Source organism: Colossoma macropomum, unplaced genomic scaffold (assembly GCF_904425465.1).
Source record: "Colossoma macropomum unplaced genomic scaffold, Colossoma_macropomum, whole genome shotgun sequence".
In the NCBI taxonomy this organism is placed as follows: Eukaryota; Metazoa; Chordata; class Actinopteri; order Characiformes; family Serrasalmidae; genus Colossoma; species Colossoma macropomum.
The window spans coordinates 41,217,024-41,238,511 of record NW_023494792.1 but is presented as its reverse complement, the minus strand read 5'-3'; the positions used below and the strand labels follow the sequence as shown (position 1 = coordinate 41,238,511).

Genomic DNA, 21,488 nt, shown 5'->3' with positions numbered 1-21,488 from the left:
CAGACAGACATATATTCACACACGCAATCACACCTAGGGGCAATTCAGCATCACTCAGTTAGCCTGACTGCATGTCTTTGGAGTGTGTATTTAAACAATAATTCTGAATCAGACCAAAAATTTGAGATTCTATGAACATCTGTTTCTGTGTTTTGTTTACACTTATACAGTGTGCACATAAAGAAGAAAATATGTGGACATCCCTCTGAAATATTAAGTGTTTCAGTCACACCCATTGCTAACAGGTGTATAAAATCAAGCGCACAGCCATGCAGTCTCCATAAACATACATTGGCAGCAGAATGGGTCGTACTAAGGAGCTCATTGTCTTTAAGTGTTTTGGATGCCACCTTTTCCACATGTCGAAATTTCTGCTCTTCTAGATCTGCCCCGGTCAACTGTAAGTGCTATCATTGCAAAATGGAAGTGTCTAGGAGCAACAACAGCTCAGCAGTGATGTGGTAGTCCACGCAAACCCACAGAGCTAGGCCGCCAAGTGCTGAAGTATGTAAAATTGCCTCTGTTGCAGAGGCTTACAGGCTGTTACAGGCTGCTTCAGCTCAAGAACTTCGAGCCAGAAGCTTCATGAATTGGGTTTCCATGGCTGAACAGCTTCGCACAAGCTCAAGATCACTATGTGCAATGCCAAGCATCAGCTGGAAAGGTATAAAGCACACTGCCACTGGACTCTGGAGTGGTGGAAATGTGTTCTCAGGAATTATGGTTCAAGTTTTACAGCCTGGCAATCTGATGGACGAATCTGGGTTTGGTGGAGGCCAGGAGAATGCTACCTACCTACATAGTGCCAACAGTAAAGTGTGGTTGAGGAGGGATAATGGACGGGGGCTGTTTTTTTTTCAGGGACTGTGTCCAGAAAATTTTGCTACTGCTCCTGTCTTCCCTCTCATTTCCAACTGCTCTTCTTTTACACTGGAATAACTTGGAGGAGAGGAAAGGAGAAGAAGAAAAGCAAGGAACAGCGGAAACCGAGGAAATGAGACAGCTGATTCCTTTTATCATTATTAATTTGATGTCGACTATTAATGAAATTAGCTTATCACAACGTTTGCACAAGCACACCCTAAGATGCTACACAGAGCCCGCCTATTGACGTTTGTGTGGTTTTCGACTCTAATCTTTAATTTTATTTTACACCAAGTACAAAATACACAACACAAAATTGTATAAGCCCAAATAAAATGCAAAATTAAAGTATAGTTGGATTACTCCATGTTTGTTCATTCTCTCTGGACGTGTCTGCAGTGATGGCACTTTATAATCTGTATTCCTGAGTAGCAGACACTTGTGCAACCTCTGACTGAAGCCACTTCAGCAGCTGATTGGAGCAGCTTCTCTTGTCTCCTCTGGAACTCAGACAGCCGGTGTGACACTGTCACAAAATCAGTTTCCGGATCATGGAGGAGAAGAGAAGGACTGGAAGCTCCAGTGAGGGGTAAAGTTAAGGCTACAGCATACAAAGACATTTTAGACAATTATATGCTTCCAACTTTGCAGCTGCAGTTTGGGAAAGGCCCTTTCCTGTTCCAGCATGACTGTGCACCTTTGCTCAAAGAGAGGTCCTTAAAGACATGGCTTGATGAGTTTAGTGTGGAGGAGCTCCAGTGGTCCTGACGTTCTTTTGAGTTAATGGGCACAAAATGACTGAAATGCAACAGACACATTCCAAAACCTTGAAGAAAGCCTTCCCAGACAAGAGGAGGCTGCTGCAGCTGCAAAGAGGGCAATTACTGCCCATGGATTTGGAAGGGGATGCCCAACAAGCTCATGTGGGCGTGATGGTCAAAGTGTCCACATACTTCTGGCCATGTAGTGTGTAATGGTTAAGTTGAAAGAAATTAATGGTTACTCGGCAAATAAAGTACAAATAAAGATTCAGACTCTAATTTTTCTTGTTGGTAGCTGTTGGTTGCTTCTATACTTTTACTGACATAGCGTCAACATACATTATTATTAGCATATTTCCAAAAAAGTGGTTAAGTGATGAGGATAATCTGATGATTCTATGTATAAAAACAGAAATACTTGGACACCATTTTTAGTTGCTCAAATGCTGCAAGATTTTATAAAGTTAGCTTTGACAGCACAATCTGATTATCAAGAGCACATTCTTTTCCCACAATAACCGTATACTTCTGCTGAGCACCGGTTTGTTAAGTCACCACTTGCTTTCACAGCTAATCATTGCTATGTTTATACAAACAAAACTATAGATAAATGAGATCATTTCTAAATGATATACTGAAGAAAAGCATGACAGAAAGATTACATCAAATTCTGAACCTGTTGTTGATCCTAAGCTGGCTTTTCAGTTGGCAGCTGTGTTGAAACAACTGGAATTAGCTAGAAACAAAATACAATTCAGCAAACAAGAAGGGCTGTGAGTTGCTTTACACAGTGACTGGAACAAAAACACATTCAGGTTATTCTGACAAATATTGGAAAGGTTGTGCTGGTCTCATATTGCAACAGTTTCATGGCTCTACTTCTTTGGAGGCCAATATTTGTTTGATACAATATTTGGGCTTCTTTGCTTTACTTTTTTTATATTGCAGAACTGTTGTATAAAAGCAAAAGAACATTTGGGATTGTGTGTTATCGTGAGTAACATCATGGCTGCGATCAACTGTATTGCATCACAGCCTTGATATTATTAGAAATAACAAGTTCCTTCTCATGTTCTATTGCTTAAAAACAGGTTTGTGCATGAAATATCCTCCGCTTGTTTTACCTGAAGTTAAAGTGTTACAGCAGTTTTGTGGTGCTGGTCGTGTTTTGTAATGGTATTTGAATAAAGGCTGCAGAGAAGGAGCCTGTAAGCATCTTAGCATTCAACACAATGTGTCATCATCCATAATGTGCATGAGTGAGTGAGCGGGGACATGCTGACCAACACTGTCGGTGGCCACAGTGAGTCATTTATGTGGACAGGTGACAGGCTGCACCTGCAACAGCTTCTGTAATCCAGCAATGATGCAATTTAAATGTGTTTAGTTTCATGTTATTTTAACATAGATGTAAAGCACTTTAAGCTTTCCTAGGATGCTATTTAATTATAGGGTGTTATTTTATTACTATTCTTGTAATAGTAATAGCATTAGCGTAGTTTTATAAAAAATTAACTCGTTAAACCCCAAGGATGTGTATTTGGATAGGATTTGGATGTGTACATAACTTCCATAAGCTGCATAATTTACATAGAAGCTTTATAGTACTACATAATACAAATTGATCACTAAATAATGCATTTGAAATGGCCCATATCATGGAAACCTGATTTTTCATCTACGTTTTGGAGTTAGATATTGTATTTAAACACTGTTAAAGGAGGAAAAAATAAAAGAAAAATACAGGATATGTGCCCTTTAAGATTAATAACTGAATAATTATTTATTATAAAAAACAGCCTTGGTTCAAGGGCTTTATATATGTTAATTATTAATAGTATTAGAATTGGTATTTATTTATTTAATTTTTATTATGCAAAGAACATTCACAAAGAAAAGCATCTTGCAGTAATTTTTATTTTTAATTGTCCAGGCTTGAATCAATCAAGAATCAAACTCAATCTTGAATAAATCAAGTAGGTCAGTTGTCCCAGAGTGCAATCCATCTATAGAAACCAATAACATAAAATGACAATACACATTAGAAATAAACGACAAGTGTTGCGCTAGCGTTCATTGAATGGGTTTATTTTGTATTTGTATAAGTTTCAACACTTCCATTAACTTGCACAGTATACATTGCTACAGTGGCTAAACAGTAATTGAACATAGTGGTTATACTATGGGCCTTATTTGTCAAATACAATCAAGCATGGGAATATGCTGTTGTAAATAAATGCTTTCTTTAAAAAGGAATTTATCAAAGTTAGATAAACCATCAGAGCATCTTCAGCTGATAAATTTCCCCTGAGTGTAAATGGCAGGTTTGAACACAGACACTGAAATATTTTTTTTTGATCATGCTAATACATCTCTTTGAGTGTTTCCATACTTTATGACCTTAAATTCATTACTAACTGTGAAATATTAGGGTGTCAAATGACAATTAAAGAGTAATTCCACTGAATTTTCAAAGACTGCACTGCATAATTCAGTGGTTGAGATGTAAGCAAAGTCATTCAGAGTGGCACAATGTGAAAGTGTCCATTGTTCTACTCAAAGTCTTCTGCGTTTTTATGTGATCATCAAATCAACAAAACATGTATTCTGACCAGGGACTTTTGCATTTTGTTTTAGACCAAAACCTTCTCAAAACAATGTCTCAGGCATCAGGCAGTGCATTTGCTGCTTTTCCAGAAGGGACACGTCAAACCACTCTGAATGACTTGGTTATATCTTAAACATTTAATTATGCGTACGTTTCCATCCCTCTTTAGCTTAATTCTGAGTTCAATTCAGATTTGATAGACACTGATCATGTGTGCATAATGAAATAAAGAAATCTGGAACATTTATAATGTAAAGAAGAGTGAATAAGAGTGAGGTCCGAGCAATCCGCAGCAGAAACCTGTAGCTCATTACAAATCCTCTAAAATAAATGCTGCATAGACATTAGTTTGTTAGTAAAGCCAGTACAAACAACATTATGAATAAACAATACTTCGATGTTAGTGATTCAACATCTTCAGCTTGAAAGGTTATAGTAAATAAACAGGATTGTCAACATTACAGTATCACATACAGTAGACATTAGAAGTGAGTAGTTACCAAAATCTAAAATACATCCTGTCCCTATGTTCACAAATAGTCAAATATTCCCACAGAATTAAAAGCACTTTTTGGCTCAGGTTGGCACAGTTCTGTTCATATGAATGCATGTAGTGATTTTCCTATTTAGCTGATTATGTATCACATCTGTCTGTACACACTCTCACAACATGTTAAAAACAATATGTGTTACTAAAGGGCCCATATCACATTAACCAAACCACTTTTTAGAAGTTTGACGTAGTATATAAAAATAGCTAATGTTTCAAAATGTACTGTTCGTACAGTGCAAATGTGGAAATCAAGCCTTGTTTGACTTTTTTTGTCATGTCACAAAAATCTATGTATTCACTTTCAGCCTACAGCAGTTTAGCTCTGCTCATTCAAGCTGAAGTTATAAGGTGTGTTTCAGCTTGGATTGCCTTTTCAACAAGGCACAACACAGGGCAGCCAATCACAACAAAGGTAATTTACATACGGTTGTATACAAAAGCTTGGACGCCCCTGTCTTTTACAGAGAACACACTTCTGCACTTTTTAATCCACAATTGCTGTTTATTTGCTGAATTTAACATCTTAAAACATAAAATGTAGCCTTTGCAGATGTTATGGCACATTTTATGTTTTATTTATTTTCAGTATGTTAGCAAATAAATAGAATCTGTGGTCTAAAAATTGCAGAAAAATGCCATATTTAAGTTTGTTTGCTATAGAGAATGTGTTAATTTTCACATAGAATGTCAACAAAACGTATAATCTAACCAGAAGTGCTCATGTAAAATGCATTATGAATGCTTTTGATACTTAAAAAAACAAACAGGAAAAAAATAATACAACATATGAAAAATATAGGCTATGGGCCCTTTAATATGTGTACAGTTGAGGACAGATTTTCTAAATTTTACATAAAGTAACAGTGTCCTTATTACACAATGCTGTGCATGTTAATAATGCTGTAAGTTAATAAGTTAATAACATCATTTTTAGACCATACAACCAAAATCCAAACATCTGGGCAAAAGCAGGTCTGATTAAACCAGTTTTTCACCTCATGTTCTTGCATAAGCTTCAAACAGGGCACATTATCCTATAGAATGAGAGTAATTTGACACTGGCCGATAATTAAAACGACTTTTAAAAAGGATTCTATATGTCTAAGTACATTATGTGTTAGTTTATTATGTATTTACATGTTTATCTATGCATGTTTGCAAATGTTATTCTTTAACAGTCAGGAATTAGTTTGGTTTAGCACATACAGGAAAATATATATACATAGCTGCATACCCTGATAAAGATTTGTATCTTTAAAACATGAAATAGGAAACAGTGCATTGTGGGTAATCTGAGCTTCTCTGGATACTTTACTTCATTATTGGACTGTTATATCACAGAAATGAGTTTCCTTCTCTGAACTTTTCATAATTAAACGGATACGACAAAAACAAAGTCATTGAGAGTGATTTGATATGAAAGGTTCTGCTCTAGAGACACTTACCAAGTCAGAATTGTTCATTGTCTCAAGAGTTTAAGGCCTCAAAAACCCACAGAAAGTTATTAAACAAAATGGTTATAAATATGTTTCCTGATGTGTGAGACACTGTTTTACAATATTTCTGTTTTATAAATATTTTTATTATATATATATATATATATATATATATATAAGGCTTTGGCCTAAAGTATATTTATAACATTGAGGTTGAGAGATACATGTAGGGAGTTGTGGTGCTGGTCTTGAATAGTAAATAAAATAAGTACATGGCGACTCCTGGTTCCTGTCACCACCATTGTAAAGACATCTGAATGCGTAAGTTTCTCTACAGTGAACCACTTCACATCAAACCACTCTGAATGACTTTGTTTACATCTAAACCACTGAATCATACTAGACCTTCTGGAAAGTTATATAAGCCTCACACATTTGCATTTATAGTACTCCTTCATATTTAACCATTATTACTCATACTTACTGAATACAGGACAATTGGTTGATTTGAGACACAACCCATGTCCAGTTAACCATGTGCCTTTATACTCCATTATGAACATTTTTCCCTTTTTCACTGGTCTGAATATACATTTCATTTTAAAACACCTTAAAAATCTGAAAACTCAATTTCCTTTTTAGTCCCACATGGCACTATAACATTTATAATACTTAATCGCTTAACCGTTGTGACCGTTAGCCGTTAAAACCACCTTGAACGTTTCGGAAACATTTGCTATGTAGGGGTTGCTGCTTTGAGACACGCTCCCTGTCTGCGAGACCGCTCCGTTAAAATTTAAAATACTCCTGTTATATTCAGCCATTACGAATTCCCCCCATTTATCTGAATATATTCGGAATAAAACCGTCTGAAATCGTATTTTAGTTTTGTTCTCCTTCCCGCTTTAGTCTGACTCCGTGCCGCTGCTGGAGAGCCTCTCCATGGCAACGCCGGCGCGTCTTCCGGTCCACCTGTACAGGTGTCGGTGGACGGATTCGAAGGCTGAAACGGTGCAGCGCGCCAGCAGGGACGCCCACCGGACCACCTCCACAAAGCAGCGGACAGAGCGAGACACACACCCACCGAACAGCGCGGCGTAGTGGGCCAGCAGAACGAAGCTGTGGGCCAGCAGGATGAAGCTCCGAGCCAGCTGCTTCCCATAGTTCACAATAAGGTTCATTTGTCCTCCCATTCAGATCAGAACATGAGCGCAGCACACAGACAAACACCCGAGCCTGTCAGGCATGCGTGCCGAGCGGTTAGCTGCTTTCCGCGTTCCTGCAGATCGGACGGTCCCTGGACTGTTGTTGGAGTGACTCTTCGTTTTCACGAGCGAGGCTGTAGTTTGTAGACGCTCCCTTCGCTGGGACTTGGTAAGGTCCAATCGCAGCGCTGCGACCTCGGTTTCCGGGATGTTTGGTGATGTGGCTCTTGCTCACAAATCCTGAAGACGAAATTGGTCAGAAAGTGTAAAAACAGCAACTCTTGCTCGCGGAGGACTCACACAGGTCGGTGTTTGCTCACTCGCGGTGTCCAGCAGATCTGTCTGACATGGCCACCGTGTACACTGCTGTTCATTATTATCACCAGTGAGCTTCTGTGTTTACCAATCAACGCTACGTGCGCGCAGAGGCTGATCTGCTTTCGCTTATCGTCGCGATTAATCGCTACTTTACTCCTGTGCTGAAGTCATACCTTTGCCGCGTCGATCTTTGGCTTAATTTCGTTTTTGTTATGAGACAGAAGCGAAGCTCAATAATCTTTGCTGTTGTGGAGAAGAAAGCGGCGCATGCGCAGTCCGTTCGGTAAAGTTCGGATCTTTCCGGTTCGTTTCGGTTCTGGCGTTGTTTTTAATTGGGACGACATTGGAAGTGGACGGTTCGGGGCGGGGCAGGGCAGAGTACACTCTTAGCAAAAATGGTTCTGTGCAGTACCAAAAAAGGGTTCTTTGGCTTATAACAATAATGGAGCTCTTTTTGGTGCTATGTAGAATCTTTTTCAGAACGGTTCTATATAGAACCATCTACAGCACTTTCTGCATCAATCTAGAACCTTTTGCAATGCGAGAAACCTTCTAACAGTGCAAAGGGTTCTGTGAGTGTTCATGGTCCTACATAGAACCATTTTTACTAAAGAACCCTTTAAGAACCTTCTTTTTATGAGTGTGAAACCATACTGCGGTACAAGTTATCTTACTGAAATGCAGTCATAACTAAAAGAAGAAGCAAAGTAGCTAACCTACCAAAACTCCACAATGACCAAGTTTTCCTTTAGAGCTGCTGTGGAACTTCTTAGTACATCCATCTATCAGTAGAGGAACTTAAGTCTGTCAGGCTCTAATCATCTCTTTTTGGACTAATTTGGTCTAAAATAAAATGCTAAAACTCGAAAGTAAGAGGTGTTAGCAATGGTAATGCAGTTCAAGAGCTGAACCAACACAACACAGAAGCAGTGAAATTAAACAATAACAATAGCAGAATCCTTTCGGTGCTATACAGAACCATTTTCAAAAAGGTTTCAAAAGGAACCATAGGTGACACATTCTCCATCTCCACATTCTCCATCAATCTGAAGAACCATTTCGCCATGCTAAGAACCATTTAAGCATGCAAATGGTTCTTTGAGTGTTCATGGTTCTATATATAACTATTGTCTTTACTTAAGAACCCTTGAAGAACCACCATTTTTTATAACAGTGTAGAGAAGCTTACTGCCTTGGTCTCTTTACAGTTTTGGTAATGAGAATCAGGGGGCATGATGTCTACAATGAAATTATATAGGATTATTGACGTTTGGACAAGTGGAGCAACATAATATATTCAGTCTAATACCGTGAGGTGGTGATATTTAATGCCTAATTTGCATATGCACTGTGTGGTACATTGAAACAGTTATTGTCAAAAGTAAGTAAACATTATTGTGTTGATGTAATAGATTTTTTATGTGTAAATGATGTACACATTTGAATCAAGTATGTTCAATGCATCTCTATTTGCAGTGTGGAAAACTGCCCTGTAGTGTCTAGACCAGGGGTGTCAAACTCCACCACTAAAAGGGCCATATTAAAAAATCCCAACAAATCTGTGGGCCACAGAACATCTATGCTTTATTTCATTTTTAATTAACGTTTTGCTAACCGAACTGACCATTGTTTATTCAAAATACACAAAAACCTCAACAGTAGAATACAGGCACTTGTGATAGATTTTAAAATATTACATGAATACTTGAAATATTTAAAAATTTAAATGTCCCCAGGAGCCAGGTCTTTTAAACCTACCTATTTGCTTGAACTAGATACGTGGCAACTTTACTTTGCTGCAAGTTCATTAATGCTTGAGCTCAATTTCTGAGCTGCTGAGCTTACGTTAAGTGTTTATATTGGCTGAACTGCAGTTAGTTGTTTGTTGATACAACTGGTGTGGAACTGTGTAGAATTGTGTAGAACTCAGGTGTAACCGCTGTCCCATAGGCTGTTGTTGGTGTTGGAGAGTGAGAGTGCACTTTGTGTTGCAATGCATGCTGGGGACTGTAGTGCAGCACATTGTGAAATGGGCTAATATTAATAGAAAATTAAAATACTTTTGCGGGCTGGATAGGATTGTGTTGCGGGCCTGATCTGGCCCACGGGCCTTGTGTTTGACGCATGGGGTATAGAACGTAGGTGTGCACCTCAGTAGTACACATAGCCCTATGTGGTAACCTGTAGCACTTACCAGTTCTCTTACTATTTACGCTTAGTCTGCTTTACCCTTTTGAATAAAACACAACATTTTCTTAATACTTAAAACTTGTATTATTATTTTGCGGTCATATTTGTAATCATTGCTGTTTCAAGTTTGAACACAAATTATTGTATTAACTGAAGAGAGTAATGTAAGTTACTGAGCTGCTGTTTGAAGCTGTGTGTTTGTTTTACTCGCAGGTCAGTCATGTTCAGCCGGCTGACCCAAGGAGTGACCTCTGTCCTGCAGGAGTTATCGGGGGAGGAGCGCCCCGATGGTGACCCACAGGTGAGCTGTTGTAGCTACATTACTGTTCAAACGTTTAAGGACATTGTGCCTTTCTAAATAACATTTGGTTATCACTACTTTTCAGTGAAGTAGGAAAACTGTCTGTAAAGGTTTAGTGATCATACAGCAGCTCTGAGCTAACTCTATGTTTATATTTATCTTCAACACTCAGCGTCATGTTCATCAAAGTGTCTTCCTTGGTAAACACCAAAAAAGATTTGATTTGATTGCTGACATCACAAAGAGAGGATAAAATAGGTGGGGTGGCTGTCTGTCAGCGGAATAATAAACAAACCATGCTTTCACGTTAACAATGGTGTTCATTCAGACAGAGAGTCCAGGCTTACAGAATGGAGGGTATTTGACAGGGATGAAAAGAAGAACAGGCGATGCTTCTGAGACAAACAATACAAGTGACAGTAATTAAGCAAAAAAGTCAAGAAAATATGACGCAGGCAGTCTTGCTCTTGGGTTAGAGAATGTGGTGGGCGATGAAGAGAGACTAGTGTGTATTTTATGTCTGAAAACTGAAAAGTTCTCTAAAAGAAAACTTGAATTCTGGTGAATGACGCTGAATACCGTCAGCAGGAAATTCGCTTTGTAAAAGCTGCATCAGTGAACAACAAAGCACTAATGGCATCATAAAAAGTCGCATACACAATTGCCCAGAGCAAGAAACCACACATGATAGCAGAGGAGCTCATACTCCCCGCGGTGCTGTCGTCTGTCCAATGATGATTAAATAAAGGTGAAAGGAATGTTTGTGATCTTGATTTTTTTTTTTCAACAAAGTTAAACTTGGCCAATGTAGTCACCATTTTGTGGGGGTGGGGGGACATGAAAATTTTTCTTCCTCTAAAGGGGGGCATGACAGGAAAAGTCTGAGAATCACTGATCTAGCAAGACTTTGATGATGCCTCTTTATCAGTCTCACTATCTTTGGTCAAGTCTGCTTCCTCCTTCTGATGCCAAAGGCCATGATATTGTGTCATATGACATGGAGAGAAGTGTCAGAGCTTAGGTCTGTAATTAAATCATAATAACTCATTGCGTTTGTATTGTGAGCAGGATGGTTTGGTTCCTCAGCCACTATCTGGAGAAGATTCTTTCTCTGAGGGTCCAGGGGCCCTCAGAGGAAGTCCTAGAAAGACTGGCCCAGACAGAGCAGCTGGTGGTCCAGCTGAAAGAGCTGATCAGGGAGAAGGACAGCCAGCTAGCTATTGCTGAGAAACAGCTCAAGGTGAGAAATGGACAAGCAATACTTACATACTTGTTTACTTGTCTGATAACTAAATCATTTTGCGTTGCATTGTTCATGTAGTAACTGAATAAGGTTTTAAGATTGAGTTATGTGTGTGATTTTTGGCTAAAGTATTAGGACAGGAAATGTAATTTTACTCCAGGATATCTGTAACATTTATGACTGATTGTCATAGATAAGAAACCTCAGTTTAGATGACAGAGATAGGAATGGCTTCCTGATTTATGCATTACATCAGTAAAGCTCTATATGCAATATGTTTGGCTGCTCACAAGTAGAAACATGTCCAGAAATTGAATTTAATTGCAAGTTAGTTTACCCTAACTATTTACTTACATGCCTTAAGTGAATGCAATTTATGAGGGTTGTCATTAACTTGAGAATTTATAGTCAACAGTCCACATTGTCAAGCTTTTTTTTGTCATACTACGTTTTAATATTCGTTCTACACTTCAGGTAGGACAGTACACATCAGTTTGATTTGGGTCAAGCTTCTTCGAGTGGCTCCATTTTTAAGAGAAACATGAACACTCCTTGTCCACAGGTTATGATGGCAATTCGTCTGGGATTGATATAACCTGGGGGTATTTCTGTGGTTCATTTTCATGTAGCGTTAGTGGGTCATTCTGCTGCCCCTGATGCAGCAGACTGTGGTTTGATTCCCGGGCCTGGGCAAGGACACCACACTACACCAATAACAGACCTTAATCAAGACTCCAAACCCAACATTTGTCTACATCTGTAACATAGTTAAAAAAAGTCGCTGTGGGTAAGAATGTCTGTCAAATGCATAAATGTAACAATTAATATAACCTATAGGTATTTCTATAGTTTTTATAGCTATAATTTCTCTAGTTATTTTATAGCACAGGGTGAACATAACCTGGGGCCATTTCTACAGTTTGTTTTATAACACAGGAGTAATGTACAGGATTATAACCTGGGTTCATTTTTATGGTTTGTTTTACAGCAGTATTAATATAACCTGGGGATATTTCTACAGTTTGTTTTATAACACAGGAGTAATGTACAGGATTATAACCTGGGTTCATTTTTATGGTTTGTTTTACAGCAGTATTAATATAACCTGGGGATATTTCTACAGTTTCTTTCATAGCACCCAATCAATATAACCTGGGCTCATTCCTGTAGTTTGTTTGTTTTATAGTAAGTAAAGGCGTCAGAATCTTTACAGATGTGGAAGAGTGCAGTTTGTAAAAATGACTGATGTGGTGGATTCGAATGGGACTAAAATCACTGAGAAACACTGGCAATAATTCCATTACTTCACCTTCCCATGTAAAGCTAATCCCACGCCAGTTGTACTTTAAGCCCTATTCAAGCTGGATTAGTTTCACCAGAGGAGGTCTGGTCATCTGGTAACCTGTGTGTGATTTGACTTGCCGATTCGTACAGAAAAAAGGATCTGTGTAATTTCACTAAATTAGACCAAATAGCCTGGATTGAATCGTCGTTGCGCAGATGTTCCCAACAGGCCCCACACTTCTGAACAGTTCCAGGTTGTGTGGCCAAGTGGCGAACGTATCGCCGGAAAAAGCCAAAACGCAACACTGGACGAGGGAAGTGACTTTACATTTGATTTCAGTGTGGGGTGATGTTAATTTTATCAGTTTGCCTTCTCCTTAAATCACCTAATCGAAAAACAAAGGAAGGTGGGGTTTTCTATTACCTCGTTCTGTTACCTGATTTTCTGTGACCTGTGATGTCGATTCAAACCAGACAGCAACTACTGAAGGAGGTCCAGGTTCAGCGAATTATTGAAGGTAATTCGATATTACATTATTGAAGAATTATTACATAGTTGACTTGTAAAACCACTGGTTAAAATCACAAATTTAATTGGTAATCATTCCGATTACGGTACCTCCCCAGGTAAAACTAATCCAGCTCGACAGCCAAAGGCACTGTCTAAACATGTCTGAGTTTTGGTTTTGAGACATTCAGTTATAGATAAGTGTGTGTGTGTGTGTGTGTGTGTGTGTGTGTGTGTGTGTGTGTGTGTGTTTTATCGTAGGATGAAAAGGAACAGGGAGAAGCCAAGTTTACCAAACTGAAGCTGCAAGCAAAAGCCAAGATGGCTGCTCTAAATAAACAAATATCTGAGCTGAAAGTACAGGAGGGACAAAACACCAGCCAGGTAACTAAAACTGCTCATAGAGTAACAACTCCTTTTTTTTATGTTATTTCTGAAACAGTAGTTCTAACAAAATATTCTAGTATTTGTATTGTTACCATGTCTATTACATTTAAAAATTGGTTGTTTTACCTTACTAATGCTGATATAATGTGGCAGGGCAAAATATTATTGGATATTGTTTTAACAGGTGAATAAGCTTGTAAATGTATTTGTTGTTGTGAACACTGAGATGTTTGGAAGAACAGGGGTTTAGTTCTGAGAATGTGTGTGTCTGATCACACAACCTTCACTGACTCCCAGAAGTGATATCCATATTCATCTGTGATCTATCCACATTTCAGTCTCATTTGCATGTGGCTTAATTTAATAAATCAGTGGAATGTAATGATTGATGAGTTCAGGCCTTTGATCTATCCAATAAGCAACACAAAATTACTTAGCTAATGAAGATGTTATTGTTATTTAAATTAACTGAAATGAGTCTGACCCTTTCTAGCCTTCTCTACTGATGCAATATGTGTGTGTGTTCAGACTTCAGACAGCTCCTTCACAGTGCCTTCAGAAGTGGAGGAGGAGCTCCAGCAGCTGAAGCAGAAGCTGAGTCAGGAGGAGTCTTTAACTCACAGCCTACAAGAACAGCTCATGGTTGCTGAGCAGCGTTTGAAAGAAAAGGAGGAAGACCATGCAGAACAGGTATGGAGACATGGAAGTCTGAAAAGGTAGTTTAAGGGTGTAAATCTCTGATCTAACAACAGTTCAATTAATAACTTTAAAATGTACCTTTATTTTCAAGAAGTAAAAATAAAGAGTTGAAGTTGTATAATGCCTTCTTCAAACCCAGGGTTGCATCATAACATTCAGCATACAGATCAATAGAAGGCGTGAAAATAAAGGAGTGCAATATGTTAATAAAACCAAAATAAACCAGTGTTTCAGTTTTCAAATGTTAAAAAACAGCATATACACTATTAGAAATAAAGGTTCTGTACAGGTACGTTTTTCATTCAACAAGGTACAAACAAAGGCACAACAGTGGTTTTAGGGTCCAATTGCGTACCCTAAATACATTACGTGTGTGTGTGTGTGTGTGTGTGTGTATGTATGTATGTGTATATATATATATATATATATATATATATATATATATATATACACCTTGGAAAATATAATTTCAGTGGATTATGGTACAGTTATGTTCCCTGGCGAAAGGTACTGAAATGTACCGAGTTCCGTAGCTTTATTTGTTTTTAAGTATTATTATAGTCGATCCAAAATCAGTGCAGTTGAATCACCACCTTTTGATCGCTGTATCACAATACGTGTGCATTTTATACGCTTAATAGATTTCTATAAATAGTCATTAAATAATGAATAACAACAAATAACAATACTATGTTTCATATTGTTTCAAATGATATCGCAGCATATCACATTATATGGCACTGTATCGTTGTATTGTGACATTGTATTGTATTGCATTGTGTATATGTTAGCTTGTGGCTATTGTTTTAGCTTGAGACTAACATATTAGCTTGTGGCTACAGCATTAGCTTGGACATCCATAGACCACAGCTTTTGTCTAAAAAGCTGTACATTTGAAATGCTGAATGCTGTAATAAACTGAAAATTAAAACAGCAACATAAGGTACTTTTTCAGCAACTCCTTAATTTTGCTATATCAAAAAAATTATTGAATTGAGATATCACCATATCGTATCAAATCAAACTTTGAGTTTTGTGTGTCATTACACCCCAGTGGTGGAGAATATGCATTCTTAATGCCATAATGCCATTCATAATGCCATCTAATGTAACTGCGTTGTTTTGAACATCAAAGATTACAAACAACCAGCACCTATTAACAGCCCACTCCAGCACATCACACGTCACTCTCCCCCCGCCTCCTTGCTCTAATGTCATTAATAAGCTGTGCAACAATATGATTATAGTGATCATTTTTTTCAAATGTTGCTCAAAATATTGTGGGAATATTGTATCATGAACCCAGTCTCGTAAATAAAATCGACTCGTGGGCTAAGTGTAAAGTTACAGCCCTACACTGTCAGGAAAAAACTTATTAAACAGGTAAATATACAATTAATAAAGTCCAGTTGTGTGCCTTAAATAAGTTTTAAAGGCACAGTACATTCAGTTTCCCAGGGGTAAGGGACAAATTTGTTTTCAGTGTTTTCAAATACAAAAATAAAATACGAAGCCTGGAGTCAAGACACAGTATATAGAGTAAGTTAAAAACATATTACTGTAAGAGAATACAGTACAATTCTGTCCCCTAACTAAAGGTACTAAAGACATACCCTTTAGGATTCCACCTCAGTGATGTGAGGGATACCACCTCAGTGTTGGTTTAGTACTTTTGTTTTCCGAGAGTGTGGTTTCATTGCCTTGAAAACGTTTAAAATGTGCTGTCCTGTGACGGCACTATAAATACATGTAGAGTTTGCCAAGGAATTTTTTTCATGATTTCTTATGAAGAAAGTTCATTATGAAGATTTCTTTCCTACCAGGTCTGTGTCAGTATCAGAATCATCTGGAAAAACTGGGATTAAACCTTTATTTCCACAAAGTGTTTACATGATTTTCTTCAAGTAATTTTGTGATTAACTCTGAAGTGAACGCGGGAGCAAAGTGATAGCAGTTCAGTAAAAGCTGTGGTTGTAGTATACAGTTATCTTTTATCTGGTAAGAAAGAATGGAATGACAAATGTCACATGAACTTGTGTCAAAGACTATTTTGTCTGAGGTCAGTTTGTGGCCGATTAGCCTGATGCCTTTTCATCTAAGCCTGTTTCGCTTTATGTCTATCTGTTTTATGAGAGCTGAGAAATGACTATTTTTCTAAATACACAAAGCTGTTTTTTTTCTGATGTCTGAAACCTGTTGCTGTGGTGTGTGGATGGGCACACAGGTGATTTTTCATACTGGCATAATATCGGACAGCTGCTGTACACAGTGCCCCGCTTCTCCTGTGCAGCGCAGCTCAACAGCTGCATTTTTTAAAACATTCTAATTTATGCTAGATACAATAAAGGTAGTATTAATGTAGGATATCACCTCACCCAACATGTTTTAAATTGTAGTTATGTTCCTGTGTGGGACTGCATGTACTATGTATGAAATAAATCAGTAGATGAACAAATTATTTTATTTATACCATCACTGGGGGATGTTACTGCGGTAACTTAGTTAATCATCACTGGTCTCACTAAAACCACACTCCGTTCCATTGTTGTCAAACTCAGGTTTTGAAGGGGTGAAATACTGCACAGTTTTGTGTGTTAGCCCGGCTCCAACACACTTGATACAAGTTCATAATCATCTAAATCAAAAGGGTTAGAGTAGGCAATGCTAAATGCATCCAAAGCCACATACACCTTTACAGTAAGTTCTGTAATAGTGAATGTGCTTCTAATAGTGATGTACTGTTTTGATATACTGTTTAGTTTGGTAATATGTGGCTTTCAGTGCAGCCTTTGACTGGGTTTTGCTGTTTGATTTTGCCTTAATGTTTCTTACTCAGGTGCGAGTTCTGCAGGCTGTGGTAAAGGACAAAGATGTGCGGTTTCAGGAGCAGATCCTAAAGCATGAAGAGGAGCTTCTTCATCTAACCAGCCAGACCTCAAATGATGGAGAGCTACAGCAGGTAACTTTCATCTATTAGTAAAATCACAGTATACTCTTGTGTAACTTATAGCTATGGCTATGAGAAACATCTTAAAAGAGTGACTCCCATTTTTCTGTGTTGGGCTCATGTCTTGGAAAAAAAAAATAATTCACTATTAATTCACCAGTCCATGCACTCCATGTATGGGAACTAAGCTACAAAAAGAGACCCTTTTTTTGTGATGTCACAACCATGAACGCATTTCACATAATGGTTGTCTATTCAGCTTACAGCAGTTTAGTTCCACCCGTTGAAGCTGAGGTTATAAGGACCTTGTGCTGTTTTTTAAACGAGGCTCAGGACAGGGCAGCCAAAAAGAACAGATCATTTACATATATCGGTCTTAAAGGTACAGGAGCAAAGACAGCCTGTTTAATTCTAATTCTAATCCTAAAGAAGGGTTAGAAAATGGTCATGTCAAATTTAATGATGTTTTTGGTACATAAAACCACGCAAACCTTATTGGTGGACCTCCAGGAAAAATAAAAAATACAAGAAAAATGTAGAATGTTGGTCTATGAAGACAATATAAGCGATGTAGTGTCTTATTATAGTTGCAGGAACAAAGACCAGTCTTTTGTATGGCTTATTTACTTTAGCTCTGGTCAGTCAGGTATACTATTTTTTTCCCTTAACTCAGCATGCAGAGCTGTAAGTATTGTCTGTTGTTCTGAAGGCCCTGCGTGCGTCCCAGCGGCGGATTGAGGAGCTGGAGGAATCCTTGCGTTCTCGCTCAGAAGTTTTGGAGATGTTACAGCAGGAGCTAAACAGCGCAGATCAGCAGAAACAGGTACAACAGTGCTTTCTAGAAAATGGCTCTCCATCTCAAACAAAAACACACTTCTAATACTGTGAAAAAGATTCATTGTCTTTTGCAGACGATGCCTATCAACAGATATTTTCAATTTAGATATGCTTTGTTTTCAAATGCATTTTTCTGCCAGTAAGGGAACTTTTAGTTCCCAGCAGTGAATTTTTTGATACATGTTCACATTTTTAGCCTGCAGTGAAGAAACAAGTGTCATAACACATAACACACACAGTAGCAAAATTGTTACTAAGTTTAATGAGTCAGTATAATTTGTGAAGCATGTTTTGGGAAACCCTGCGATGGACTGGCGACCTGTCCAGGGTGTTTCCTGCCTTCCGCCCGATGATAGCTGGGATAGGCTCCGGCACCTCACAGCGACCCAGAAAGATAAGCGGTTTAGATAATGTGTGTGCGTGTGTGCGTGTGTGTGTGTGTGTGTGTGTGTGTGTGTGTGTGTGTGTGTGTGTGTTTTGAGAAAAAGTACCAGTTCTATTCATGTCCCACACCTGTAATTTTAATCCTTAAAAGCAAAAAAGAAGTTACTGAATTACAAAATTACATATGCTCAATTTATATTTGTTAAATCAAAACACATTAAAATAAATACTGTAGTTGATCTGTCATTTATGTAATTTATTCTTTAAATATCTCTTTCCAAATTTATACAAACCCAGTTGGGCAGTGATTTATAAATTTACTTAAGAATGTAACCTCATCTCTATATGAACAACAACATTTCAAAGACAAGCTATGTAATGTTTTACCCTTAAAGGTTTTCAGCTTCATTGGTTAAAGATTAAAGGTTAAAACAATTTAAGATGAAGAACTTTGTTAAATGTTAAACATCTTAAACAGGTGATGCAAGCATGCTTGGATATAAAAGCAGCATCTAGGAAAGACCTAGTACTTTAGGAGCTAAGATTGTTGAGGCTTGCCAAAAATGCATCAGCGAAAAATCGAACAGTTTAAAAATAATGCTCCCTCTACAGTGCATAATATCATCAAAAGATTTAGGGAATCTGGAGAAATCTCTGTAAAAGAAAAGGTTGAAAAAACCAATGCTGAATCTCTGTGACCTTCAATCCTTCAGACGACACTGCATTAAACAACGGCATACTTTAAAAAACTGTTGTCAGTAAACGCTGTCTGTCACTGCATCCACAAATGCAAAAGAACAAATGAACAAATGCAAAGACTGTACTGTGCACAGTGGAAGCCATATGTCAACAGTGTCCAGAATTGTCGTCGACTGCTCTGGTCTCAAACTCTGAAATGGACTGATGCACAGTGCAAACGTGTATTGTGGTCTGACGAGTCCACCTTTAACATTGTTTTTGCGAATGATGGATGTTGTGTCCTCTGGGCCAAAGAAGAACAGCACCATCCAGTTACCACTGTTAACTTCAGAAGACAGGATCTGTCATGGTATAGAGAATAGGGTATTAGTGGGTAACTCCACTTCTGTGAAGACACATTAACAATTAGCACATTTTGGAGCAACAAATGCTGCCTTCTATTTGATGTCTTTTTCAAGGATGTTCGTACTTAATTCATTACAACACCAAGAAACATACTGCACATATTGCAACAGCGGGCTTTGTAATCAGAGACTGCAGGTGATAGACTGGCCTGCCTGCATTCCAGACCTGTCTCTCTTTAAAAACGTTCATCTTGTTAAGCGGTAGCATAGATGAAGACTATAACAGAAGAGTGACAAAAATGATGCTTTCAAAACTTGATCAGTTTGTCTTACTATTGTCTTCATTAAGTGTTGTTTAAAAGAAAAAGTGATAGAACACAGTGGTAAACATGTTTCTGCCCCAACATATATAAGGTAAAACATCATATATCATGTTTATATCCTAATAGATCCTCCAGAATCTCTGGTTTCAAAGAAAAGCAAAGTAAATATACTATTTTCATAGTCAATATCAAAGTCTTTACTGTACAGGTTATAACTATTATAATTATACTTTTAAAATAAATAAATAAATCCAAAAATATTCTAACTTGGCTGCTAAAGCTAATGTGAAAGGCCATGCAGTGTGCTACTCATTCTCAAAGGAAATATCTTTACTCTGACATGTCCTTACAGCAACCGATTAAGGCAAATTCAGTTTAGATTAAAAGTTTAAAAATAATATGCACTTTTGTATAGCTCATAATTGGTATTACATACTTGTGTGTATGTCCATTTTCTGAATATGGAGACAGCCAGAAGTGCTCATAGTTGCAGAAACACATTCTCTGTGAAATACACTATACTTACATGTTGTTTATGAAACTGAGAGTCCTTTATTCACATGTAGGGGTTTTTCCCACCTGCCGTTATCTATTTTACATGTCTATGGAAGGCTGCTACATGGTGCTTAGAATGTGAACACTTTCTAAAAGAACATCGCACCTGGCTGCTTCTTTTTTTGGCAGGACAGAGCCCTTTTAAAGTAGAGAAATGTTCTACTTTTTGTAAGAGCACTGAGTGACGTCAACCACTAATATCAGCCGACCAATCACGATAACAAAAGGCTGCTAAGAGGGTTTCACATTGCAGTAACACCGATTTAACTTTTGTGTTCATATTTAATACTGCCCACCCAGTAAAACATAAAAGTAAAAGCTAAAAGGCTGCATAGAGTGTGTGGCGGAAAAAGTATTCGGAGACTTCTGTTTTTGCCAATTTAATATACACTATATGAACAAAAGTATTGGTACACACCTCTTAATTATTGAATTCAGGTTCAGTTTCATGCAGTCCCGTTGCTGTGCAGCACGTAGCCATGCAGGCGGCTTTTACAAACATTTGTGAAAGACTGGGTCATTCTCACTGAATTTGAGCGTGGTGCTGTAATAGGATGCCACCATTACAACAATTTGCGAACAGTTTGCGAAATTTCTTCCATCCTAGATATTCCACAGTCAACTGTGAGTGGCATTATAGAATATAAGACACTCAGCTGTGAAGTGTCAGACCATGTAAAGTTACAGAGCGGGTCGTTGAGTGCTGAGGTGTGTAGTGCATAAAAGTCACCAACACTCTGCTGACTCAATAAAAGAGTTCCAAACCTTCTCTGACATTAACATCAGCACAAAAACTGTGTGCTGGGAGCTTCATGACATGGGTTTCCATGGCCGAGCAGCTGCATGCAAGCTTTACATCACCAAGCACAGTGCCAGATGTCAGATGGAGTGGTGTAAAGCACGCCGCCACTGGACTCTGGATTCTGGATTTGGTGAATGCCAGGGGAACGTTACCTGCCTGACTGCACTGTATTTGTAAACATAAAGATTGTTTGGACACTTAGACACATTAAAATACACATATATGTAAACTTCAAAAATA

The 21,488-nt window shown here is 38.0% G+C and overlaps 1 protein-coding gene across 1 annotated transcript in view; it reads left to right on the top strand.

Moving 5' to 3' along the window:
- The first annotated feature begins 7,621 nt into the window (after positions 1–7,621).
- golgb1 (golgin B1) overlaps positions 7,622–21,488 on the top strand; it is a 37,789-nt gene continuing 23,922 nt past the window's right edge. The window contains 8 exon segments of the mRNA XM_036577204.1: positions 7,622–7,731; positions 10,149–10,236; positions 11,305–11,363; positions 11,365–11,476; positions 13,533–13,655; positions 14,187–14,348; positions 17,194–17,316; positions 18,014–18,127. Of these exon segments, the coding sequence (XP_036433097.1) occupies positions 10,156–10,236; positions 11,305–11,363; positions 11,365–11,476; positions 13,533–13,655; positions 14,187–14,348; positions 17,194–17,316; positions 18,014–18,127 (774 nt within the window). The 5' untranslated portion in view covers positions 7,622–7,731; positions 10,149–10,155.